This window comes from Anolis carolinensis, chromosome 2, assembly GCF_035594765.1.
Source record: "Anolis carolinensis isolate JA03-04 chromosome 2, rAnoCar3.1.pri, whole genome shotgun sequence".
NCBI classification, from domain to species: Eukaryota; Metazoa; Chordata; class Lepidosauria; order Squamata; family Dactyloidae; genus Anolis; species Anolis carolinensis.
Genome location: NC_085842.1, coordinates 693,932 through 720,636, shown reverse-complemented (window position 1 = coordinate 720,636; position 26,705 = coordinate 693,932). Strand labels below are relative to the sequence as shown.

At 43.8% G+C, this 26,705-nt stretch overlaps 2 protein-coding genes across 6 annotated transcripts in view; both read left to right on the top strand.

Annotated features, from left to right (window-relative positions):
• The window catches only part of LOC107983708 (zinc finger protein 665-like), a 97,584-nt gene that overhangs the window by 28,782 nt on the left and 42,097 nt on the right, over positions 1-26,705 (top strand). The window contains exons 1-3 of one of the 5 annotated variants that reach the window (XM_062972780.1): positions 9,826-10,172; positions 13,246-13,363; positions 20,362-20,465. In XM_062972780.1, coding sequence (XP_062828850.1) covers positions 9,826-10,172; positions 13,246-13,327 — 429 coding nt within the window. In that variant the 3' untranslated portion in view covers positions 13,328-13,363; positions 20,362-20,465. Of the gene's footprint in view, positions 1-9,825; positions 10,173-10,573; positions 10,866-13,245; positions 13,364-20,361; positions 20,466-20,685; positions 25,239-26,705 lie in introns of those variants that run through there. The other 4 variants (XM_062972783.1, XM_062972781.1, XM_062972782.1 and 1 more) reach the window with 4 other exon arrangements.
• On the top strand, positions 6,027-9,651 carry LOC134296846 (zinc finger MYM-type protein 1-like). The gene is made up of 2 exons (XM_062972804.1): positions 6,027-6,784; positions 6,966-9,651. Exon 2 carries the CDS (start codon positions 7,326-7,328, stop codon positions 8,694-8,696), a length of 1,371 nt encoding a protein of 456 aa, XP_062828874.1. The 5' UTR covers positions 6,027-6,784; positions 6,966-7,325; the 3' UTR covers positions 8,697-9,651.

The following is a 26,705-nucleotide window of genomic DNA, read 5'->3' as shown; positions in this document are numbered from 1 at the left end:
GGAGACCATGGTCGATGGTATTGAAAGCCGCTGAGATGTCCAAGAGAACCAGCAGGGTCACACCCCCCCTGTCCAGCTCTCTGCGGAGGTCATCCACCAAGGCGACCAAAGCCGTCTCGGTACTGTAGCCAGGTCTGAAACCAGACTGCGATTGGTCCAGAAAATCCGTATCTTCCAAGAATCCCTGGAGCTGGGAAGCAACCACCCGCTCCAAGACCTTGCCCAAGAATGGAAGGTTAGAGATTGGTCTGTAGTTACTGAGGTTAGCCGGATCCAAGGAGGCTTTCTTCAAAACAGGCCTCACCACAGCTTGTTTTAGGCCAGATGGAAATATGCCCTGCTCCAAAGAGGCATTGATTATTCTCACAAACCAATCAACTAGCCCTCCACTGGCTTGTTTTAAGAGCCAAGATGGGCAAGGGTCAAGGGCACAGGTGGTCGCCCTCACCGCTCCAAGAATCTTGTCCACATCATCAGGCTGCACAAGCCGAAATGAATCCCACAAGATCGAACAGACAGATGCCTCGGTTACCTCACCTGGCAATGCATCAAGGCCGGCGTCTAAGTCGGAACGAATCTGAGCGACTTTGTCTGCAAAATGGTGAGCGAACTCGCTACACCGAGTTGACGAGATGTCGGGTGCTCCCCCAACCTGAGGAGGGTGGAGGAGCTCCCCAACAACTCGAAACAACTCTGAAGATCTATTTGTTGCAGACGCGATGCGGGCAGTCGAGAAAACTTTCCTGGCTGCCCGCAATGCCGCGGAATAGGCCCTAATAGCGGCTCTAGACCGTGCTCGGTCAGATACGTCACGAGTTGTCCGCCAGCGGCACTCTAGTCTCCTTCTTGCACGTTTCATCTCCGCCAGCTCCCCAGTAAACCAGGGAGCTGAGGCAACTCCACGCAGCGAGAGGGGACGCTCAGGAGCGATCGTGTCTATTGCCCTGGACAACTCGCCATTATAACGAGTGACCAGGGCATCGACAGGATCGTCAGCTTCCACGGTAGACAGATCCCCAAGAGACCTCAGGAATCTCTCAGGATCCATAAGTCTCCTGGGGCGGACCATCTTAATTGGTCCACCACCCCTGCGGAGGTTGGAAGAGACGGTTAGTCTTAAACTGATCAGATAGTGGTCGGACCATGACAATGGAAGAATAATTTGCTCTTCCACTCCGACCAAACCGTCGCCCGCAACAAAAACCAGGTCGAGTGTATGTCCAGCTTGATGAGTGGGACCCGATATTATTTGGGACAGACCCATGGTCGTCATGGCGGCCATGAATTCCTGAGCTGCACCTGTCAAGGTGGTCTCAGCGCGAATGTTGAAGTCGCCCAGCACCAACAGGCGCTGGGAACCCAACACCACGCTAGAAACCACCTCTGCTAGCTCAGGCAGGGAGACTGCTGTGTCGCGGGGTGGACGGTACACCAGCAGAATCCCCAAACTGTCCCAGGTACCCACCTTCAAGTGGAGACACTCAAACCCGACCGATTGCAAAGCGACGCATCTGACCAGGGCGATGGACTGCCTAAAGACCACCGCAACCCCACCTCCCCGCCCTCCTGGCCTGGCCTGCTGATGCACCCCGAAACCCGGAGGACAAAGCTGGGTAAGACTAACCCCACCCAGATCATCCAACCAGGTTTTGGTGATGCAGGCCAGATCCGCATGTTCATCCATGATTAGATCCTGGATAATAGATGATTTACCTTTGACGGATCTGGCATTAAACAGCAAGACCTTCAGCCGGGAGGGGCTACCATGGAGGCTACCACACCTATCCTTCTCCAGGGTCGCAAGAACCCTGTTGCGCTTCTCCCTGGAAATTCGTTGACGGCAATTCCTCCTCCTCCCCCACACGACCTCGATGGAGCCACCCCCCCGCCTGTTCCCCACCCCCCAAGGAGTCTGGCTCAATTGGAGCATCCTTAAGAGAATCTAGTCAGCTCCCTGGATCCAAAAGGTTACTAGACACACCATCTAACTTTACTTCAAAAGAAGGGGATAAATGGGGCCTACTGGAAAAACGTAGTGAGGTTGAAGAGGGTGAAAGTTGCTGATCTGGTACGGAAAATGATTGGGCCAGAGTCTCTAATTGAGACTTTTCTTAAGGGGGGAGCCTACGCAGAGGACTACACATCCTATTATCTCTGGGCCTAACAGATGGTTGAGTGTGTAAAGATAGGTTGGCCACCAAAGGGCGAATCACGGGGTCCACAAATACTCTTCTAATGGTAATGCCCCATGAGAGCAGCCGGAACCTAAGGGCCCATAATTCCTCTGTTATAGACTTATCCTCAAAAGTGAAGATAAGGCGTAAAGAGCGATCATATGATTGATAGCCCTTATGGAGCCAAGTGATCATCTTTATCTTGACTGTCGTCAGGCTCCTTGAAAGAATTTGACCCAAGGACCTCTGGATCACTCTTTCCGAGGTCCATCTACCCCTGTTCAATATAGAGTCTTCAATTTGAAAAGCCAGCTGTTTCGTCTGTACAAGATGTTCATAGTAATCCTCTACGTATGGAGGAGAGAAATCCCCCTCCAACGGAGAATTAGTTATCGGCTTCACCGCTGCCAAATCTAGATCCATACCTTCCCTCCTTTGAACAGTTTGATCAACAAACAAATCATTCCCTCCCTCAACCTCGTCATTTTCTAATCTTAGCTCCTTACTACCCTTTTGGAGCCCAAGTTCTACCTCTCCCACCAAATCTGAAGGACAACTGGCCTCCTTTAGATCATAACCAGTATTATTATTATCCTCCCCAGGAACATCCTGTAGTCTAGTGGTGTTTACCAGTAACAAAATTCCTTTGAGGAGATGATCTAATTTCTCATTCACTGTTACACTGAAGACACTGAGACACTTCTTTAATATTCTCAAATAGACCTCATTCGTTCTACAGCAGACCCAGGGCCGGTTGTTTCTACGAGGCCGCTGACGCGGCCGCCTCGGGCGCTGGCCGCTAGGGGCGCTGTCGAGGCGTCGACAGCGACCCGTAGCGCCACCGACGCCTCCGGTGTTGGCGCGGGCCCGCGGGGCTTCAATCCCCGCGCCCGCGCCAAACCGCGACAAGCAGATAGGCCATTTTGCCCTTAGTCTACAAACTAAGGGCAAAATGGCCTATCTGTGCTGTGCGCATGCGCACAGCCAGATAAGCCATTTTGCCCTTAGTTTGTAGACTAAGGGCAAAATGGCCTAGCTGTGCTGTGCGCATGCGCCCTGCCAGATAGGCCATTTTTGCCCTTAGTTTGTAGACTAAGGGCAAAATGGCCTCTCTGGCTGAGCGCATGCGCACAGCGCATTTCACCCGTGGAAGCTTCTAGGCACTAACAACCTACCCTCTACGCATGCGCAAGACCATAGCCCGCGCTGTGCATGCGTACTGAAAAAAAAACATTTCCACGAGGCGTGTGGTGTGTGGGGACTGACAAGGACAACCAGCCAAACAACAATCGTTTAACATAAAGAATCAAGGCCCAGGGATACCACAGGTCTCCAGCAGCCTTCTGAGCAAGGTAATCAAGGCTGTCTGAATTAGTGACAACAAGTTGCAACTAAACTTACAAGTCAATCTTACATTATTTTTCAAAATGGATGGGCATTGCTCTTGTGCTTTCATGTTTCCTAGCTTCTTACTACTATAATCAGTTTTATTTTATTTTTTCTTTGTTGTCAGGAGTGACTTGAGAAACTGCAAGTCGCTTCTGGTGTGAGATAATTGGCCATTTGCAAGGACCTTGCCCAGGGGAACACCTGGATGTTTAATTATGTTACCATCCTGTGGGAGGCATCTCTCATGACACAGTTGACTGTGTGTATCATTTGTACAAAAAGTAAACAGTATAAAATATATAGAAGCATAGATTAAAATAAGGAAGTGGATGGGCCAATTTCTAATGTGTGTGCATTCTAATGTGTTAATTCTTCCATCTATGGAATCATTTCTGTAGTAATGTGAGAAATAATTTCAGATATGTGATACAAATACATATTTAAATATTAATTTGTACATGCTTTCTATAAAAGTACATGTTTACTGTTAAATCCCTTGTTTTGGGAGTTGTAGTTGGTGATTTTATGTTATGTTAAAAAATTAATTGAGTAGGGAGTTGTAGTTGCTGGGATTTATAGTTTTAATAATTACATATATTATATAATAATAAAGTAGCTGTGCCCAACCACGCTTTGCTGTGGCGAAGTATGGTGTTCTGGGAAATAAAGAACAGTAGAGTCTCACTTATCTAACATAAACGGGCCAACAGAATGTTGGATAAGCGAATATGTTGGATAATAAGGAGGGATTAAGGAGAAGCCTATTAAACATCAAATTAGTTTATGATTTTACAAATTAAGCACCAAAACATCATGTTAGACAACAAATTTGATAGAAAAAAATAGTTCAATACGCAGTAATGCTATGTAGTAAGTACTGTATTTATGAATTTAGCACCAAAATATCACAATGTTTTGAAAACATTGACTAAAAAAATGTGTTGGATAATCCAGAACGTTGAATAAGTGAGTGTTGGATAAGTGAGACTCTACTGTATTGAGGAATTGGTGGTAGTTAAGGTAAAGGGTAAACTTGTTGTCGAAGGCTTTCATGGCCGGGATCACAGGGTTGTTGTATGTCTTTCGGGCTGTGTGGCCATGTTCCAGAAGTATTTTCTCCTGACGTTTCACCCACATCTATGGCAGGCATCCTCAAAGATTGTGAGGTATCCATACCTCATTAAGTCCAGTCATGTCTGATTCTGGGGGTTGGTGCTCATCTCCATTTCTAAGCCAAAGAGCCAGCGTTGTCCGTAGACTCCTCCAAGGTCATGTGGGATGACTGCATGGAGCGGTGTTACCTTCCCTCCAGAGCAGTACCTATTGATTTACTCACATTTGCATGTGTTTGAACTTCTGGGTTGGCAGAAGCTGGGGCTAAAAGTGAGGGCTCACTCTGTTCCCCCAATTCAAACCTTTCGGTCCAGAAGTTCAGCAGCTCAGCGCTTTAACACGCTGTGCCATCAGGGGATATTATTTCCTAAAGGTTGTGAATATACAATATTTCTAATTGGTTTTTTTTTTTGGCTTTTAGATGCAAGCATGAATGCTGCAATTAGGGAAAATGATTAGGATGTAAGCCTTGCAGCTTTAAAGCCTGACTGTTTCCTCCCTGAGTGAATTTTTTGTTGGGCGGTGTTAGCTGGCGCTGAATGTTTCCTGTGTGGAATTCCCCTGTTTTCAGAGTTGTGTTCTTTGCGATATGTTATGTGCTTGTACTGTCTGTGGCTGTGAGAAAACAGTGGATTTATCAGACTTTGATGATGGGAATACTTTGTTGGGAGGTGTTAGCTAGCCCTGATTGTTTCCTTTGTGGAATGCTTTCAGACTGTTGGTCTTTATTTATTGTCCTGGTTTTAGAGATTATATTGTTCTGCATTATTCTATCCCAGTAATTATTTCATATTAAAGTAGAATCTCACTTATCCAACATTCGTTTATACAGTGTTCTGGATTATCCAACACAGTCTGCCTTTTCGTAATCAATGTTTTTGTAGTCAGTGTCTTAAATTCATTGTGATATTTTAGTGGTAAATTTGTAAATACAGTACAGTAGAGTATCACTTATCCAAAATAAACGGGCCGGCAGAATGTTGGATAAGCGAATATGTTGGATAATAAGGAGGCATTAAGGAGAAGCCTATTAAACATCAAATTAGGTTATGATTTTACAAATGAAACACCAAAACATCATTTTAGACAACAAATTTGGCAGAAAAAGTAGTTCAATACACAGTAATGCTATGTAGTGATTACTGTATTTATGAATTTAGCACCAAAATATCACAATGTATTGAAAACATTGACTACAAAAATGGCTTGGATTATCCAGAACGTTGGATAAGCGAGGCTTGGATAAGTGAGACTCTACTGTAATTACTACATAGCATTACTACACATGTAACTACTTTTTCTGCCAAATGTGTTGTATAACATGATGTTGTAGTGCTTAATTTGTATAATCATAACCTAATTTGATGTTTAATAGGCTTTTCCTTAATCTCTTCTTATTATCCAACATATTCGCTTATCCAACGTTCTGCTGGCCCATTTATGTTGGATAAGTGAGACTCTACAGTAGAGACTCTACTGTAGAGTCTCTGCTGTACTTAAACAGTCCTCAAGTATAGCATGAAAAGGAATAATGCTCAAATGCTTGGTCCATAACCAGGTCTAGCAAGGCTATTCAATGCTAATCATCATTTTTTGATTATCCAACGCTCTGCTGGCCCGTTTATGTGGGATAAATGAGACTCTACTGTTCTTGGATGGAGCTGCAGGCTGTATTTCTGCTGTGTTGTCATAAGCTGAAAGTTGTTCTGCGTCAGTCCCCTTCCTTATATGACGAGTTGGGTTTTTTAGCAGAAAATGTCAAGCAAGAAGAAGCCATCGGGAGCATTTCATCGTAAAAGGAGGTTGCAGCATAGCCAAGAAGTCAAGCTAAAGCATTAAAAAGGTTTTTCACGACTTCACCATCATGCCAGACAGGAAAGCCAGAGACAACTAAATTGACTGAATCAGATCATGCTGATGACGGAAAGATACCAATCTCAGAGCCTCTACCAGGACCATCAACCAGTCAAGACCTTCTCACTGCAACTTCAGCAATACCATTACCACCTTCCTGTATTGGCATTACTGGGACTGACACTGAAGATGTGGATGAGGATTCATTAAGAGATGCAGCCCTGCCATCTACTAGTCGGCAAGCTATTGAATCTGTAAGTAGATTCAATTTAAAAATATTAGTGCAGATTTTTGGGAAATATAATTGGCCTTGGCCTGTCTTGTTCATTTTTTATTTAAAGATTGCATAACGAGGTATTATACTTATTGATCTTGCATTGCATTACATCTTAGAAAAACTTCTAGAAGTTAACATACACCCCCCTTTTTTTTCAGGAACAAAGAAGAGACCCTTTGTTATTTCTTTCCAATGATTGTGGAGAGTGGCCACTCAAAATAACTGATGAGGCACGGAAAATAATTGTTGAGCGAGGACCACAGCAAGTCAGAGGCATAAAGTTTCCTAAGGACATTCATGGCAGAAAATTTTCCCCATTTCATTATTCAAGGAAGTTGTGTAATGGAGAGCGTGTCAACAGATATTGGCTACAGTATTCTGTATCTAAAAATGCAGTGTTTTGTATTACTTGCAAAATTTTTGGAAACGACACATCCAGTCTTGCAGGTAGCCAAGGGTTTTCTGACTGGCGGAACTTGAGCAGGCTTTTGAGCAGTCACGAGAAATCCCGTCCTCATATGGAAAACCGTTCATCTTGGCGTGAGCTCTCGCAACGTTTGCATTTAAACAAAACTATTGATGCAGAGCATGAAAGACTTATTAATGCTGAAATTAAACATTGGGATCAAATTCTGAAACGCTTGCTATGTGCTACACGGTTTTTGGGGGTTCAAGGATTGCCATTTAGAGGGACAAAAGATGTTCTATTTGAACCTAATAATGGCAACTTTTTAAAATTGATAGAACATATAGCACAGTTTGATGATCCGATGGCTGAACATGTGAGAAGAATCACTTCCAAAGAAACACATGTCCACTATTTGAGTAAAAATGTCCAGAACGAGTTTATTTCTTTCTTGGCAGGCAAGGTCCAGAATAATATTTTGGAACAACTACATGAGGCAACATATTATTCTATTATATTGGACTGCACACCAGATATTAGCAACACCGAACAAATGACGTTGGTGGTTAGATTTGTTACATGTAAAGCAAATGAAGATATCTTGATTAAGGAACATTTTTTAGGCTTTGTTCCTGTTGCCAGTCCTTCAGGTGAAGGTATGACAGAAATATTACTCCATGAGTTGGAAGCACGACGTATTCCATTAAAAAACATGAGAGGCCAGGGATATGATAATGGTTCTGCAATGAAGGGAAAACATGTTGGAGTCCAGAGGAGGATCCTTGATTTAAATCCTAGAGCCTTTTATGTACCATGTGGAAACCACTCCCTGAACTTGGTCATAAATGATGCAGCTATGTCTTGCAAGATTGCAGCAGACTGTTTCGCCACCGTACAAGACCTCTATAACCTTTTTTCAGGTTCCCCAGTAAGATGGGGTACTTTGTTGAAGCATGTTTCAACTCTCACACTCAAACCACTTAGCAGTACTAGGTGGGAAAGTAGAATCGAAGCATTGTTGCCTTTGAGGTTCCATATTGAAGAAGTATATGATGCCGTATATGAAGCTTCTCATGATCAGAAATTTGATGGACTCTGTAGGAGCCGTGCTGGTGCTCTTCTTAAAAGACTGCAAAGCTTCACATTTCTGTGCAGCATAGTGACATGGCATGAGATCCTGCACAAGATAAATATCGTTAGTAAACAGTTGCAAAAAGTGTCAATCGATCTTCAAAATTCTATGGCTCTTATTAAGAGTGTGAAAAGTTTTCTAGAAAGGATGAGATCTGAAGAAGGTCTAAATAGCATCATTACAGATGCAAAGGAACTGGCAGAAAAAATCGATGCTACTGCCGACTTTGAAAACGAACAGGAAGCTCGACCGAGAAAAGTAAGCAGACAATTTTCGTATGAATGTAAAGATGAAGCTGTACATTCTGGCAAAGAGTCTTTTAAAGTGAACTTTTTTTTTTGTTGTGCTTGACACAGCAATATCCTCATTAAAGGAGAGATTTCAGCTAATGGACAACCATAGTGGAAGTTTCAAATTTCTGTATGACATTTCAAGCCTTGGGAAATGTTGGAATGAAAAAGAATTGAAGTACGCCTGTCAACGCCTTGAAACTGTTTTGACAGATGGAGAAGACCACGATGTGAATGCTGGTGATCTGTATACAGAGCTACAATTACTTGCAGATATGCTTCCCCCTGGAAGTCTCCCAGCTGATGCCTTGTCTTTTATAAATCATGGTTCGGAGGATGTTTTCCCAAATGTCTACACTGCATTGAGAATTCTGTTAACACTTCCAATATCCGTGGCCAGCGGTGAAAGGAGTTTTTCAAAATTGAAACTTATAAAAAATTACTTAAGATCTACTGTGAGTCAAGAGCGCTTGAGTGGACTATCAACCTTGGCCATTGAAAATAGCTTGTTGGATGACATGGACACAGATTCCCTAGTACATGAGTTTTCCAAATTGAAAGTCAGAAAAATCAGGTTTTAATTTTTACAAGTGTTCAAGTTAATTTGTGTTAAGGAAAACTGGATGTTAAAAAATTAAAATTGTTGCAAAGTTTATTAAAATATTTATTTATTAAATTATTATTATTATTATTTGTGTTAAGGAAAACTGGATGTTAAAAAATTAAAATTGTTGCAAAGTTTATTAAAATATTTATTTATTAAATTATTATTATTATTATTTGTGTTAAGGAAAACTGGATGTTAAAAAATTAAAATTGTTGCAAAGTTTATTAAAATATTTATTTATTAAATTATTATTATTATTATTATTTATTAAGATTGGAGTTAATTCTATGTAATGTTACTATATGAACATAATGTTGTTAATAAACTTCTGGTTGTAAGGTAAACTCTTTTATCCATTCTATTCACCTCTACCTTCTACCTTTTATTTCTCGGTGATTGGGGTTTTTTTTTGGGGGGGGGGGGCACCAAAATCCTGTTTCGCTTACACTTGAAAATTTCCTTGGGCCGGCCCTGAGCAGACCCATCACATTCACTATTCCAAACAATCCTACCTTTCCTTTTGGCATCCAATGTTCTTTCCACCCTTCAAGCTGAGGTAAAGATTTGCCCTCAGGTCCCGGGAATGGCCGTTCATGGCGGAACGGCGAAGGAAAGGGCCGGGGAAGATTCTGCCCGGAGACGGATGACGTCAGGGAGGGAGGCGGATTCCCATTGGCGGACCCTGGGCGTTGGGAAGAAAAGAAAGGAGGAGCGTCTCTCTCTGTCTAGAGCTCCGTTCGACGGCCGCGAAGCCCCGCCCCTCTCTGGGCATCGTGCCCGCGGCTGCCATGTTGAGCCCGGGCGGAAGTCCACCGAGGAGGGAGGCGTCTTCCTAGAGAGACTCAGGACGAGAGGCGCCTTTTCCTGTCAGAGCGAGCGCGGGAGGGAGAGGAAGGAGGAAGCGGAGGAGGAGGAGGAGGAGGAGGAGGGGTGAGTGTGCGTGTGCGTGTTTGGGGGGGGGGGGCTGAGTGGGTCCCCGAGTCTCCCCCCGCGCCCCCCTCCGGCCTTGGCCTGCCTGGCCCTTCGCCTCAAGGCCTCCCTTCCGGCCTCCCTTCCTGCCTCCCCCCCCATCTCCATCTCCATCTCCACGCAGAGGCGCCTCCCGCTCCTTGGCCTGGCCCCCCCTTCCCCGCTTCAGCAGCCTGCCTGCCATGAGGAGCGGGCCAGGAGAGTCCGGCCCAGGGCGAGTCTGCCTGGAGACGGGTGACGCGGAGAGACGAGGCCCATTCCCATTGGCCGATTCCTGGAGTGACCGTTAACGGCAGAAGGGTGGAGCGGGGGGCGGGGCGGGGCTTTTCCTGCCCGGAGACCGATGACGCCAGTCTGAGAGGAAGGCGGATTCTCATTGGGCGTTGGGAGGAAAGGAAAGAAGGGGCGTGTCTCTCCGCCTGCCTCTCCGCTTCTCTCGGGCCCCGCCCCTCTGTGAGAATCTTGCCCGCGGCCGCCATGTTTCTTGAGGGCGGAAGTGCAGCGAGAGGCGGGAAGACTCGGGGTGGGCGGGGCCGGGCGGCGCTCTTTCCTGTCAGCGCCTTCGAGGGAAGGAAGGAAGGAAGGAAAGAAGGAAGGAAGGAGGAGGAGGAGGCCTTTCGGAGAGAGAGAGAGAGAGAGAGAGAGGAGGAGGAGGTGAGTGGGGGAGGGATGGGGGGCGCCCCCTCTGCCCTCAGGCCTTCCTCCCTCCCTCCCTTCCTTCCCTCCCTCCTTCCCTCCCTCCCTTCCTTCTTCTCGGCCTTTGGGAGGGAGCGGCCTGTCTGTCTGTCCAGGGACTCTGCGGCCTGCTCTCTCCTCTGCGCATGCGTCCTCTCTCTCCCCCTCCCCCCCCCCTCCAGAAGACTGTGACGCGCTCTTGGTGGGGCTGCCCCTGAAGAAGGCTGTTTTCATGTTTGTATTGTTACGCATTTTCAATGGTATCCTGAGGCTTTCATGCCAAGCTGCTTTGAGTCCCTTTTGGGGAGATCAAGCGGGGTATAAATATCACAACAAACAGCCCTAAGCAGTTTTGGTTCTTGGCCAATGGACAGAGCAATTCAAGCCCAACCTTTCCTGGCTGCCCGCAAAGCCGCGGAGTAGGCCCTAAGAGAGGCTCTAGCCCGTGCTCGGTCGGATACGTCCTGAGATCTGCGCCAGATGCACTCCAGTCTCCGCTCAGAAAACCAAGGAGCTGACCTGACTCTGCGAGACGATAGGGGACGTTCAGGGGCCATCTCGGTGTTATAGAGATCAACCAAGACTTCGACAGGATCACCAGCCGCCATGACGGGAAAATCCCCAAGAGACATCAGGAGTCCATTTGGATCCATAAGTCTCCTGGGGCGGACCGTCTTAATCGGTCCACCACCCCTGAAGAGGGTTTGAGCTGTGGTTAGTCTAAAACTGACCAGATGATGATCAGTCCATGACAACGGAAGAATATTTTGCTCTTCCACACTGATTTTTCCTCCGTCCACAACAAAAACTAGGTCTAACGTGTGTCCAGCTGTGTGTTTTGTTGCTGGATTTCTGTCTGGGGTCCATTCCGTAATGGTTCCCTCTGAAATCCTTCTTCGTGATTTTGGGTTTGTCTTCAATATCTCCTTCCATTGTTTCCTCCTTATTTGGCTCCCCCTCCTCATATTGCTTTTAAATAATAAATAAACTTTATTTTTATATCTAGCCCCTTCTCCCTGAAGGGACTTGGGGCGGTTCACAACATGGACAAGCCCGAAACAACGACACAACATATTTGACAAAAACTTAAAACATTTCAACGATACACAAAATAAAATAATGGACAATACATTAAAATTCAAGCAGATAAAATCAGAGTAATTAAAAGCAAACCAGCGGGGACAGGTTTCATAAAGTGCTGTATCATGTAAATGAGTAACAGAGATAAAGTGCCATATGCTTTTAAAACATAAAGAAGTATTTTGATGACAGCTCTATTGGGCCTATTTATTCAAATGCGCTCCGGAACAACCATGTTTTCAATTCCCGGCGGAAAATGGGCAGGGAAGGAGCTAACCTGATCTCCTTAGGGAGAGAGTTCCAGAGCCGGGGGGCCACTGCCGAGAAGGCCCTCTCCCTCCCTCGTCCCCACCAGCCGCATTTGAGACAAAGGCGGGAGCGAGAGGAGCGCCCCCCCGGATGATCTTAGGGGGTCCTCCGGGCTTGAAGGTTGGGCTGCTGACCTGAAGGCTGCCAGGTTCGAACCCCACCCAGGTGAGCTCCCTCTCTCAGCTCCAGCTCCATGCGGGGACATGAGAGAAGCCTCCCTCCCACAAGGATGGTAAAACAGCAGAACATCCAGGCAACGTCCCCTGGGCAACGTCCTTGCAGACGGCCAATTCTCTCACTCCGGAAGCAACTCGGGTTGCTCCTGACACGAAAAAAAAGCGATAGATTCTCCTGAATTGACCGACTGTCCCCCCGTTTCAGTAGGGAAGGAGCAGACCTGATCGTTGGTCTAAAAAATGGAAAAGCACTTGGATCGGAGTTAATTATCCCGGAGATTCTGACATCGGATCCTGAGTGGTGGACTCTCTTCTTGGTGGCAGTCTTCACCATCATTAACAACACGGGCATCCTACCAAACCACTGGCAATTTGCCATTATAGTTCCAATCTACAGAAAAGGTGACCCTCCCGATCCTTCCAATTACTGGCCAATTAGCCTTCTATCGGTAATTGGAAAGCTTTGTGCAAAATTCCTATTAATAAAGTTGTTGACCAGGCTGGACCAGAACAAAACCATCAGCCCTGAGCAAACTGGATTCCGTAAGGATAAATCCGCCTTGGATCACTGCTTCGTACTTTCTCAAATACTCCACGTGTTACTGCATTACTCCCAGTTTTTGATCTCTCTTATCTTGACATCCATTGCTTAAACTACTAAAAAGAATCCCCCCAAAAGTTGATCTGTCTTCTATATTATTGTCCATTATTTTTAAATCTAGTAGTCCTGCCTTTCTTCTTCGGTCATCTTCTTGTATTTGATCTTGGTTCAATTGCTTGTCTTTTCTTTTCAGTATTTATACCCCGCCCTTCTCGCCCCGAAGGGGACTCAGAGCGGCTTACAGAACACGCATACGGCAAACATTCAGTGCCTGATTCTACAATTAACAAGGACACACAACGCAGACACAGGTAAAAACAACTTTTCCCATCTTATTTTCGGCATCTTGGAGGCTGTGCTCAACACTGGACATGGGGGGAGGGGGGGCTGTCACTTCATCTTCCATGTTGAGGAGCTTCTTCCCGATCAGTGTCCTTAAGGGCATCTTTATTACCTCCCCACTGAAAGCAGTACCTATTTATCTACTCACATTTCTGCTTTCGTCCTGCTTGGTGGGCAGGTGAGCTGTGGCTATTTAAAACTGAAATAGACTGAACATATACCAATTCCAATTAACACGTTAAAATATGACACGATGTAACAAGTGACACAAGGTAAATGACAATATAACAAAATTTGAAAAATGTTCTGCTCCTGGTTTGAAAGTATTGTTTCCTGTTTTATTGTGCATTCCTTACTTGGAAAGGAGTTGCTCTACTCCGAAAACTTGGTTTTGTGGCTGCCACAAAGGAGTGAGAATTGAATTGGTTGAGACCTGGTGATGAGGAATTTATTGAAAAACCAGAGCAAAATGTGCTACAGCAGGATGTCCCTCCCGCAGAAACCAAGTTTTTGGGTTTGAGAAACTTTTCCCATGTTTTTGTGATGGAATCCATTAGGAAATGGCATTTCTTAAGTTCTTCTTGATTGTTCCTGGCAACTTGCTCCTTTTTAAAGAAAACTGTGGTTTCGTTGTATTTATTACCAAATGAATTTTAGAAGATTATTAGTCAAATCTGTTTGTTAGTAAGTTAGTGTTATACGTACACGAATTAATAGATACCGTTATCCTTCACCCCCCTTTCCCGCTACACAGCCTTTCTATGAACTAATGTCTCTTACATGAGGGGTTTGTCCATACTATTTAAAACAGATATAAAACAATCATCTGTTAAAGCACCACATTTGAAAATCTCATTCTTCTTGATCTCTTGTTCAGCCCATTTTTTCTTTTTTTATCTTCCGATCAGCGTTTTTAGTTCCAACTACTCATAGTTTTTTGGACTTCTCCTTTCTTTAATATCTGCTTTCACTACGTCCTGCTTTCACCATTCAAGAATATAATCTCGCTCATTCTTGTTTAAAGGCATTGTGGTCTCTTTCTTGGCCTTTGTTTCCTGTGCGGCATTCAGCATTTGCTTCAGAGGTCTGAACAACCTGTGTCTCCTTGTATATTCCAACTCTTTTTGAAGAGATTTGGTTTGGCCTCTTCTTCTGGCCCCAGATCTCTTCTGTGGTATCTCCCAACTTAATTGGAGGCTTCTCTTGTTCCAGCTATAATAATAATAATAATAATAATAATAATAATAATAATAATCAACTTTATTTTTATATCCCGCCCCATCTCCCCGAAGGGACTCGGCGTGGCTCACAACAGGAACAAGCCCGAAACAACAACACAACATATTTGACAGAAACTTAAAACATTCCAACGATACACAAAATAAAATATGGACAATACATTAAAATCCAAGCAGATAAAATCAGAGTAATTAAAAGCAAACCAGCGGGGACAGGTTTCATAAAGTGCTGTTTAATGGAAATAAGTAACAGCGATAAAGTGCCATATGCTTTTAAAACATAAAGAAGTATTCTACATTATTATCAATTAAGAGATTGTTTTAGGGCTGATAAAAAACAAGGTTTTAGTCCATCAGATGAGTTTTGGGATATTATCTTACATAGAGAGAAAAAGGTATTAACTATTTTATACAATAAATTAGTGGAGTGGTCTACGGAAAAGGAAGTAACAAAGGAATCAATGCTAAAATGGTCAAGAGATATAAACAGGCCAATTCTAATAAACGAATGGGAGGCGATTTGGAATAAGAAAATTAAATATTGCCGGGCCACTGACCTCAAGGAAAACTGGATTAAAATTATTCATAGGTGGTACCTGACACCTAAAAAAATTGCCTTAATGTATAACAATATAGATAACAAATGTTGGAGGTGTAAAGAGCAGGTGGGGTCTTACTTCCACATGTGGTGGAGCTGTAAAAAAGTTAAAAAGTTCTGGTCTATAATTAATGTGGAAAGTAGGAAAATTCTGAAAATAAATTTGGAATATAAACCTGAATACTACTTATTAGGGCTATACAATATCTTTGAAAATGAGAATAAAGTAGAAGCGAAAAACAAGGAGAATTTAGATAAAATTTATACTTATTTAATAACGGCTGCGAGACTGGTAATTGCCAAATACTGGAAGAACGCAGAAACCCCTACGAGAGAGATGTGGCTAAACAAAGTCATGGATATTAAGAACATGGATAAGTTAACCTTTTTGATTAAAAAAAATACAGGAGGAATAATGAAAGAAACGGACTGGACACTCTTTGAAGATTATGTAGAAGAAGAGCTAAGAAGATGAACTAAACAGGATGACTAACAGAAGATAGTAGAGCGGAGGTCCACCCCCCTCCTCTTCCCCACCCCATTCTAGGGCCCCTTACCTATCACTTTCCCTTTCCCTCCCCAAAGGTCTGGTCGCCCCACGCACTACCCACCCCTTCCCCCCCCCCCCTCAATTCCCTGTCCCATAACCTACCTCTCCTCCCACCTTTCCCCTTAGACGACAAGTGTTATCTGGAAATTCTATAATAAAGATCATTTCAAAAAAAAAAAAAAAAGTATTCTGATGACAGCTCTATTGGGCCTATTCATTCAAATGCGCTCTGGAACAACCATGTTTTCAATTCCCGGCGGAAAATGGGCAGTGAAGGCGGTAACCTGATCTCCTTAGGGAGAGAGTTCCAGAGCCGGGGGGGGGGGGGGGGGGGGGCACTGCCGAGAAGGCCCTCTCCCTCCCTCGTCCCCACCAGCCGCATTTGAGACAAAGACTCCTCTCGCTCCCGCCTTTGTCTCAAATGCGGCTGGTGGGGACGAGGGAGGGAGAGGGCCTTCTCGGCAGTGGCCCCCATCCCGGCTCTGGAACTCTCTCCCTAAGGAGATCAGGTTAGCTCCTTCCCTGCCCATTTTCCGCCGGGAATTAAAAACATGGATGTTCCAGAGCGCGTTTGAATAAACAGGCCCAATACAGCTGGCATTAGAATGCTTCTCTCTGTTTTAAGGGCATACGGCACTTTATCACTCATTTCCATGACACAGCACTTTATGAAACCTGTCCCCGCTGGTTTGTTTTTAATTCTATGATTTTATTGCTTGGATTTTAATGTATTTATTATTTATTTTGTGAATCGTTGGAATGTTTTTGGTCAAATGTCTTGTGTTGTTGTTTTCGGGCTTGTCCCTGTTGTAAGCCATCCCGGGTCCCTTTGGGGAGATGGGGCGGGATATAAAAATAAAGTTTATTATTATCTATATATATAAAAGAGTGATGGCATCAGGGCAGTGGACAAAACAACAAAACTACAGGCCCCCCAACCTCGAAATTTGACAACACAACCCATCATCCACGCCTCAAGGTTGATACAACAAAAAGAAAAGAAAAATAAAGTCCTAATTAGAGGGAGAGGAATAATTGTTTTTATCCAATTGCTGCCAGTTTAGAGGGCTAATCTCTGCCCACTTGGTTGCCTAGCAACCAAGGGACAGCCAGGTTTCAGTTAGGGGACAGGCCGATGTAGGCCTCACTTAGACTTCTTCCACAGATTATCTGATTTGAATTGGATTATATGGCAGTGTAGACTCAAGGTCCTTCCACACAGCTATATAACCCATTTATAATCTTATATTATCTGCTTTGAACTGGATTATCTTGACTCCACACTACCATATAATCCACTTCAGTGTGCATTTTATACAGCTGTGAAGAAGGGGCCTCATATAATCCAGTTCTAAGCAGATAATATAAGATTAGAAATATACAGTAGAGTCTCACTTATCCAACATAAACAGGCCGGCAGGATAAGTGAATATGTTGGATAATAAGAAGGGATTAAGGAAAAGCCTATTAAACATCAAATTAGGTAATCGTTATACAAATTAAGCACCAAAACATCATATTATACAACAAATTTGACAGAAAAAGTAGTTCCATGCGCAGTAATGCTATGTAGTAATTACAATAGAGTCTCACTTATCCAACACTCGCTTATCCAATGTTCTGGATTATCCAATGCATTTTTGTAGTCAATGTTTTCAATATATCGTGATATTTTGGTGCTAAATTCATAAATACAGTAATTTCTACATAGCATTACTGTGTATTGAACTACTTTTTCTGCCAAATTTGTTGTTTAACATGATATTTTTGTGCTTCATTTGTAAAATCATAACCTAATTTGATGTTTAATAGGCTTTTCCTTAATCCCTCCTTATTATCCAACATATTCGCTTATCCAACATTCTGCCGGCCCGTTTATGTTGGATAAGTGAGACTGGTGTATATCCGTTTGAGGGAGAGATGTATTGACATCATTGAGGGCGGCTGACAACAAGGGCACCATCTGACGCCTTGAATGCCTATAAAAACAAAGCCACATTGAATTGAAGACTGAGGGTGAAGGTTGGGCTTGAACTGCTCTGTCCATTGGCCAAGAACCAAAACTGCTCGTGGTTGTTTGTTGGGATATTTATACCCCGCTTGATCTCCCCAAAAGGGACTCAAAGCAGCTTGGCATGAAAGCCTCAGGATACCATTGAAAATGCGTAACAATACAAACATGTGTTGTCGAAGGCTTTCATGGCCAGGATCACAGGGTTGTTGTGTGTCTTTCGGGCTGTGTGGCCATGTTCCAGAAGCATTCTCTCCTGACGTTTCGCCCACATCTATGGCAGGCATCCTCAGAGGTTGTGAGGTATGGAGAAAACTAAGCAAAGAGGTAAATATATATCTGTGGAAAGTCTAGGGTGAGAGAGGTCAGTGTGAATGTGTGTAGTTAATCACTTTAATTAGCATTGAAAAGCTTATCTGCTGTCTTCTTCCTGCCTCTGGGGCATCCTTTGTTTAGAGTCGTTAACTGCCCTAGGTTGATTCATGTCTGGATCACCGTAGCCAGGTCGTTCCTAGAAAGGTAGGGAGCCAGTCGCCTAGACTGACGTAGATGGAAAAACGCAGATCTGCTCACAGCAGAGACCTGGGCCTCCATTGTGAGCAGAGGGTCCAATAAGACACCAAGACTTTTTACAGAAGATGACGGACGCAGTGTCTCGCCATCCAGGGTAGGCAGCTGCATCTCCCCCCCACCCGGACGGCCCAGCCAAAGGATCTCTGTCTTCGCTGGATTCACCCTCAACCTGCTGGCACGCAACCGTCCAGAAACGGCCTCAAGGCACTGATGGAAACTATCGGGTACGGAGTCCGGCTGGCCCTCCATCCTCAGAATGAGCTGAGTGTCATCAGCGTACTGGTGGCACTCGAGCCCAAAGCTCCGCACCAGTCGGGCAAGCGGTCGCATATAGATGTTAAATAATAGAGGAGAGAGAATAGCTCCCTGTGGGACCCCACAAGTTAGCGGAGACCTCTCGGAAACCATCCCTCCCCTCACCACCCGCTGTCCCTGATTCTGGAGGAAGGAGGACACCCATTTAAGGGGTATCCCCCTAACCCCCGTCATGGCTAGGCAGTGGGTCAATAGATTGTGATTGACCGTATCAAATGCTGCTGTGAGATCCAATAACACGAGCAGCGCTGATCCGCCTTGATCCCTTTGGCAGCGAAGCTGATCTGTGATGGCAACTAGCACAGTCTCCGTGCCGTGCCCCCTACGGAAGCCAGACTGGAAGGGATCAAGTCCAGCTGTGTCATTGAGGAACTGCTGCAACTGTTCCGCTGCTGCCCTCTCAACCACCTTGCCCAGAAACGGAAGATTCGAGACTGGGCGGTAGCTAGCGGGAACCGAACGATCCCAGTCTGGTTTCTTCAGCAGCGGAGAGACCATCGCCTCTTTTAAACCCTCTGGAAAAACTCCTTGCTCAAGGGAGCTATTTATTATATTCAACAGAGGTTCACGTAATCCCTCCAGGCAAGATTTTACTAGCCAGGAGGGACACGGATCGAGGGAGCAGGTGGTCGGCCTAGTTGCAGTCATCTGGTGGCACAAGCTATACCTGGTACTACCCAGATGACGGTCAGAACCATCATCTTTAGCACATAATTTTAGTTCGAGCCACAACATTGTCTCCTGTGCAAAAGCAAACTTTGGCCTTTATTTTTCCTTCATTTACAATGTAATGTCTTCCTGTCCTTGTTGCCTTTCTATGAATCCGCTGCAGTTTGCCAATGTCCTTTCTAAAATGGACTGAACTGAGCAGAACTGGGCAGGAATCATGTCTCCCACCCAAGGGTGCTGTTGGAGTGCAGAAGGATCTGGAGGGCAGCAGGATTCCCACTCACCCTGGGGGTCTATCCATCTGTCTCCTCTATACCGCCTTCTCTCATGTACTGCTGCTAGGCTGAGTGCCTTCCACCCTGTGCTTCTGCATCGCTATCTCTGTTTTTGTGGCATCAGTGTAGAAGTTTGCATTTTCCTTGGTTTTTCTCTTTGCCTTGGTTCTGCCTGAAGTTACATACCTTTGTGGTATAGGTTTTGTAAGAATGCAGTATGTCAAGGAACTTTGTGGCCTAATGTGCTCTCAGTGTCTCCAGGCGCCTTGCTTTAGAAACGTGGGGCAGGGATCACGCTGCAGGGAAAGAGAGGATCAGGAAAATATCTCTCCCCCAAGTTGGAGGAAGTATTTTTCTCCCAAGACTGATCACTTGGGATAGTCTGTCCATACAGATGGCCACTCAGGTTTTGAGTGGAGATGTGAAGAAGCGGGATCTAGGTAGGAAATGCTTTGCAACCTTAGCCCCTTTCTGTGTTGACCACATTATTAGAGGCCTTCCTTTACCAAGGTTGGATTAGACACAGGATCTTAGGCCGCTATCCCCTTTGCAGGGATTGTTCTTTGTTGGGCAAGTGTTAAAGTGCTTCTCAGGAGGCAACGGGCTCTTAACAGTTGGGCCAGTCTTTCTCCCCTCTTCCCCTGTGATTGCTACAGCACTAGGCTATTGTTCTTCATGTTCAATGAGATCTTTCTGTACTCTGCTCCTGATAAGATTTTCTTCTCATTCGTCTCCCAGGTAACCTCTAAATGAACCTTATGAAGAAAACATTGCCCTTTGTCTTACGTCTGAAATGAAAGTACGCAGGATTAACAAGAACAAGAAATAAATTGGAGAAATTATTTTTCAAGCTACATACCTTTGAATGTAAGGAAAGGGAGGATTGTGCTGTAAAAAGAGGGGTTGGTAAAGAGAAAATAAGGCTACAGCAATACAGAGACTGGGAAGAGGAAATGTCCTATTCAGGAATCCATATCTGTGAACTTCAGGCATAATATTAGAATAATAAATGTTAAAAAATGGAAAATTCATTGTCAAAATCACACACAGGGGAGAAACGACATAATTGTAAGGACTGTGGGAAATGTTTCATTGAGAGAAGTTCTCTTGCTAAACATCAACGAACTCACACAGGAGAGAAGCCATATAAATGTGTGGAATGTGGAAAGAGCTTCAGTCAGAGTGGAAATCTACACACCCATCAAAGGACTCACACAGGGGAGAAGCCACATACATGCATGGAATGTGGAAAGAGCTTCAGTCAGAGTGGACATCTGCGTATCCATCAAAGGATGCACACAGGAGAGAAGCCACATAAATGCATGGAATGTGGAAAGAGCTTCAGTCAGAGTGGAAATCTACACACCCATCAGAGGACCCACACAAGGGAGAAGCCACATACATGCATGGAATGTGGAAAGAGCTTCAGTAAGAGTGGACATCTGCGTATCCATCAAAGGATGCACATAGGAGAGAAGCCACATAAATGCATGGAATGTGGAAAGAGCTTCAGTCGGAGTGACAGTCTACGTTCCCATCAAAGGATCCACACAGGGGAGAAGCCACATACATGCATGGAATGTGGAAAGAGCTTCAGTTGGAGTGGAGATCTACGCACCCATCAAAGGATCCACACAGGGGAGAAGCCACATACATGCATGGAATGTGGAAAGAGCTTCAGTCGGAGTGGAGATCTACGCACCCATCAAAGGATCCACACAGGAGAGAAGCCACATAAATGCATGGAATGTGGAAAGAGCTTCAGTCAGAGTGGAGATCTACGCACCCATCAAAGGATCCACACAGGGGAGAAGCCACATAAATGCATGGAATGTGGAAAGAGATTCAGTAAGAGTGGAAATCTACGCATCCATCAAAGGACTCACACAGGGGAGATGCCACATAAATGCATGGAATGTGGAAAGAGCTTCAGTCAAAGTGGAAATCTACGCACCCATCATAGGATGCACACAGGAGAGAAGCCACATACATGCATGGAATGTGGAAAGAACTTCAGTAACAGTTCGAATCTTCGTACCCATCAAAAGATTCACACAGGAGAGAAGCCACATAAATAGGACAAGTGCAAAGAAGCAGAATGGTTGTCCAAAGAACTTCTAACGACTATGACTCAAAAGAGACATGAACAGGAAGTGGAAGGGGAAGAAATCATATAACCATAGAGTTGGAAGAGACCTCATGGGCCATCTAGTCCAACCCCCTGCCAAGAAGCAGGAAATTGCATTCAAAGCACCCCGGACAGATGGCCATCCAGCCTCTGCTTAAAAGCCTCCAAAGAAGGTTCCACAGCTGAACTGCTCTCACAATGAGGAAGTTCTTCCTTATGTTCAGGTGGAATCCCCTTTCCTGTAGTTTGAAGCCATTATTCTGCATCCTAGTTTGCAGAGCAGCAGAAAACAAGCTTGCTCCCTCCTCCTTATGGGATTTTGGCCTGCATAAATAGGGGCAGAGTGTCTAGATCCAGGGAAGTCATGCTCCCCCTCTATTCTGCCTTGGTCAGACCACTTTACCTGGAATCACACTGTGTCTAATTCTGGGCACTGCAATTGAAAGGAGACGTTGAAAAGCTGGAAGGTGTCCAGAGGAGGGCGACTAAAATGATCAAGGGTCTGGAGAACAAGCCCCATGGGGAGCGGCTTAAAGACCTGGGCATGTTTAGCCTGCAGAAGAGAAGGCTGAGAGGAGACATGATAGCCATGTACAAATACGTGAAGTCATAGGGAGGAGGGAGCAAGCTTGTTTTCTGCTGCCCTGGAGACTAGGACGCAATGGAACAATGGCTTCAAACTACAGGAAAGAAGATTCCACCTTAACATCAGAAAGAACTTCCTCACGGTGAGAAGGGCTGTTCGGCAGTGGAACTCTCTCTCTGCCCCGGACTGTGGTGGAGGCTCCTTCTTTGGAGGCTTTGAGGCAGAGGCTGGATGACCATCTGTCGGGGGTGCTTTGAATGCGATTTCCTGCTTCTTGGCAGGGGGTTGGACTGGATGGCCCATGAGGTCTCTTCCAACTCTGGGATTCAATGATTCTATGATTTAAAGTGAGTAAATCGAGATAAAAATCAGCATAGAGCAAGAGTTTTGTAAATTTGTTTTTCTCTTAGTTTTCTTATTTTTATGTAGGTTATGTGTCCTTGAATCGTTAATGTTTCTTATGTAGTCCTTTCTTTAAAAATGCCAAAATTGTAATTTATATTAAGAATTATCAGAACAGCCTATTAAGGGGACAAAAATAAAGCCAGGAAAGCTCCAGGTCTGGATGGATTGGGAACAGAATATTACAAAAGTATTAGAGAAATACTGACTGCAACAATATTAGAATTGTATATTGGAATAATGATTGTGGAGAAAATACCAGAATCGTGGAGGAAGTCATTCATAATATTAATATGAAAAGATTTAACAGACCCAAAGTCTTACAGGCCCACATCATTAGTTAATCAGGATGCAAAGTTTTTATCAGTTATAATAGCCAATAGAATGAATAAATTCATGTACAAGTATATATGAAAAGATCAATCTGTAAAAGGAAGACAAATGTCACGTTTGATAGGAAGAGTATTAAACAAAATATGTGTGTCTCAAGAGAGGAAGTTAAAAGTGGGGATACTAGCATTAGATATATTTAATGCTTTGATTGTGTAGCATGGCAGATAATAAGTGAGATTATAAATTAATTTGGAATGGGAAGTAGAATAAAAGGATGATTAGAACCATTTTATTTGCTATGGTGATAGAATTATTTGCAAACGCCATCCAAAAAGGTAAGAATGTAGAAGGTGTAGGAATAAAGGAAAAGCAGAAGGTGAGCTTATTTGCTGATGACACATTGTTATTGATTAAATATCTGGGTAGGTCAAATGGATAGGAGAGAGGATCATTGAAAGATATTTGGGAAAACAACGGGGTTATATTATACAAAGAAAGAAGAAAAAGACTTTATAGAACAGAGCCATACGGGAATTAGAATCAAGAACAAACTAAAATACCTGGGAATAAGTATAACAAAGGACTTAAAAGAAATAGAAGAGGTAAATGTAGTAGCATTGAGGAAAATAGTTCGAAAAAATTAATACACATCTATCTTGGTTTGGAAAGACAGCAATACTAAAAATGAAAATGCTTCTGAGGATAAACTTTATACTTACATATACCTTATATTTATAATGCAATTTCAGATTACAGAAGAAGAGTTGAATACATTATTTCTTTGCAACATTTCTACCCCACCTTTCTCCACCCCAAAGGAGACTCATTTGGACAAATGATAAATACTGTAATGGCAGTCAAAGAAATTGACTAAACAAGTTACAGAACAGATCTCAAAAAGAAAGATTAGCGCTTCCTCATAGCAAAAAATATTATAAAGCAAACAGACTGAGATTGGTTATACAAGGAATGATGAAAAGGAGGATGTAGAATAGTTAATAATGGATTCAGGAAAAGTGGAAGAAGAAATTCGGAATATGTTTTTAAAATAGTTTATGAGAAAAAAAAATAAGGTAAACTGGGAACCCAATGTTGAGTAATGCATTAGAAATATGGAACAAATACAGGAGAAAGTTAATAACAGATGGCTCAATAATAACCCCAATTATAATGGAAAAGACATTTACAAAAAATAAAATGTATATATGATGGATAAAAAAATTAAGGGGAAAAACTTAGATAAAATAGGGGATTGGCCAAAGGATGGAATGAAGAAAGAAAAGATTAGGAACATAAAAATTTGAAAGGAATATCCAGTAAAATTTCTAAAATATTAATTGAAAAAAACAAAGGAAAAGTAAAGAATAACACCTTCAAGAAGATTTGGAAAGAAGATATAGGAATGAAAATCAATGAAACAGAGGGGTTACAATTATGGGGACAAAGACACTTGAAAAATATATCCATATGTGTTAAAGAAAATTATTATTTAGTTGATATGGAAATGGTACCTCACACCCATAAGAATAGGAAATATAAATAAAAACTACTCAAACAATTGCTGGAGAGGATGCCAAGAATCGGGAACATACATACATATGTGGTGGCTGTGTCAATATATAAATAATTTCTGGGGAAAAGTATTAAGAGAGATAGACACAATGAACATTCAAATAGAAAGAAGTCTTAGCATGGCTTTATTCTCATTATATAATAATAAACAGTTGGAAAAAGAGGACAAAGATGCGATAACAAACGCATTAACAATTGCAAGACAGCTTATAGCAAGGAATTGGAAAAGGGAAATAAATATAGAGATAGAAGAATGGTATAAGGAAGTATGGAAACTGGGAAGAAATGATAGGTTGACGTGGAGAGGGATTTAGAAACAAAGTGGTTGTGATGATGTCTGGAGAAAATGTATTGGAAGAGGATTCAAAAAGAAAGACAGAATTACCTCCTCAAGAGGGAATGAAAAGGAATTTTGGACAGATGATAAATAAAAAAAGTGACTTGGGGGAGGGTAAGAAATCTGTATAAGCGTGAAAATAACAGTAGATGCCAAATGTTAATGTATTGTAGATTGTACTGAATATTATGTGGCTGCTGTAAAAGGATGTACGAATTTTTAAAAATAATAATAAATGTATTTGTAATTTGTATAAATATGCATTTGTTTTTCTTTCTTGTCTTTGAATATAAATTATTTTTAAAAACAGATTATGATGTAGCAGCTATAAAAGCCAATGTGATTCCAGGCTGTCCCGATAGGAGGATTCTGTCTATATCCAAGGAAGTCACGGCCTCCTTTCTTCTGCTTTGGTCAGACTCACCTGGAATGACCCTGTCTCCAGGTCTCGGTCCCACAATTCAAGACGGATATTGACAGGTCAGAATATCTCCAGAGACGGGATGTAGAGAAGGGCGGAGAGAGACAGCTGGGTATGTTTCACTTGGAGGAAAGAAGGAAGGGCTTCTCCCTCGGCAGGAAGGAAATGTTGGATCCCAAAAGGGTTGGCCGTGGTCAGGATGAGAGGTGGACGGAGAGGAAAGGCGTATCCATGAGACCCCGTGTTGCCTCCTCCTGGAATGGACTCCTAGGACCCTAGAGCCGGAAGAGACCCCCAAGGGCCACCCCGTCCTGCCCCTGCCATGCAGGATGGCACAATCAAAGCACTCCCGATAGATAGCCTCTGCAGAGAAGCCTCCAGAGAAGGACACTCCACCACACTCTGAGGCAGCCTAGGCCACTCTCCAACAGCCCTTACTCGTTCTTATTGTGTTTCTGAGTATCTTTGTATATTAACAGAAGACCTGTAAATAGTTATAAGTAGTGAATAAATCAAGAATAAAACCTCCAAGGACTTTGGATGAAATTCAGAACTCAAGGGTGTTTATTCAAAGAGACAAACTACTTTTCAAGGCCAGAGGCTGTGAAACTGTGACCAGGACTCTGCAGTGTTTTGGGGGTTGGAATCCACTCCTTGCCTATGAGACAGTCTGTCCCATTGTATAGCTGGAGGAGGCCGTGAGAGGACTGAATTCACCTGCCTGTCTAGCAGGGGTCTTGTGTGTGTGTTTTCCTCTGCTTCTCCTTTCCTTCCATCACTCATTAACACTGACTAGTTGTGCAGGCCTCACCTACACAACAGAAAGCATTTCCTGAAGGTCAGAGCTGTTCAGTAGTGGAGTCTGCTCCTATCGGGAGTCCAGAAGAGTCTCCTTTGGAGGTTTGTAAGCAGAGACGGCATGACCATCTGTTGGGGGTGCTTTGGTGGTTTATTCCTGCGTGGTCTGAAGATGATTAGCCCCTCAGCACACAACCCAAACTGACTGGGAGGAGGAGGAGGAGATGTGTGTTCTTTCGCCATGAAACCACTGATCCCGTGGGTCTGGAGTCCAGCCCCATTCTCCCCAAGCAGCGTCACCAGCCAGACCATCCTCCGCAGGTCGCTCTCCAGCCCCTTTTTGGGGTAACCCAGAGAGAGGAACCCGCACTTCTCTAGGCCCTTGCCTTCTTACCCAAATCAGAGATTCACAGAATAGTATATTTGGAAGAGACCACGAGGGCCATCTAGTCCAACCCCCTTCTGCCAGGCAGGAAAAGCAGAATCCCTTGCCAGAATCCCTGCA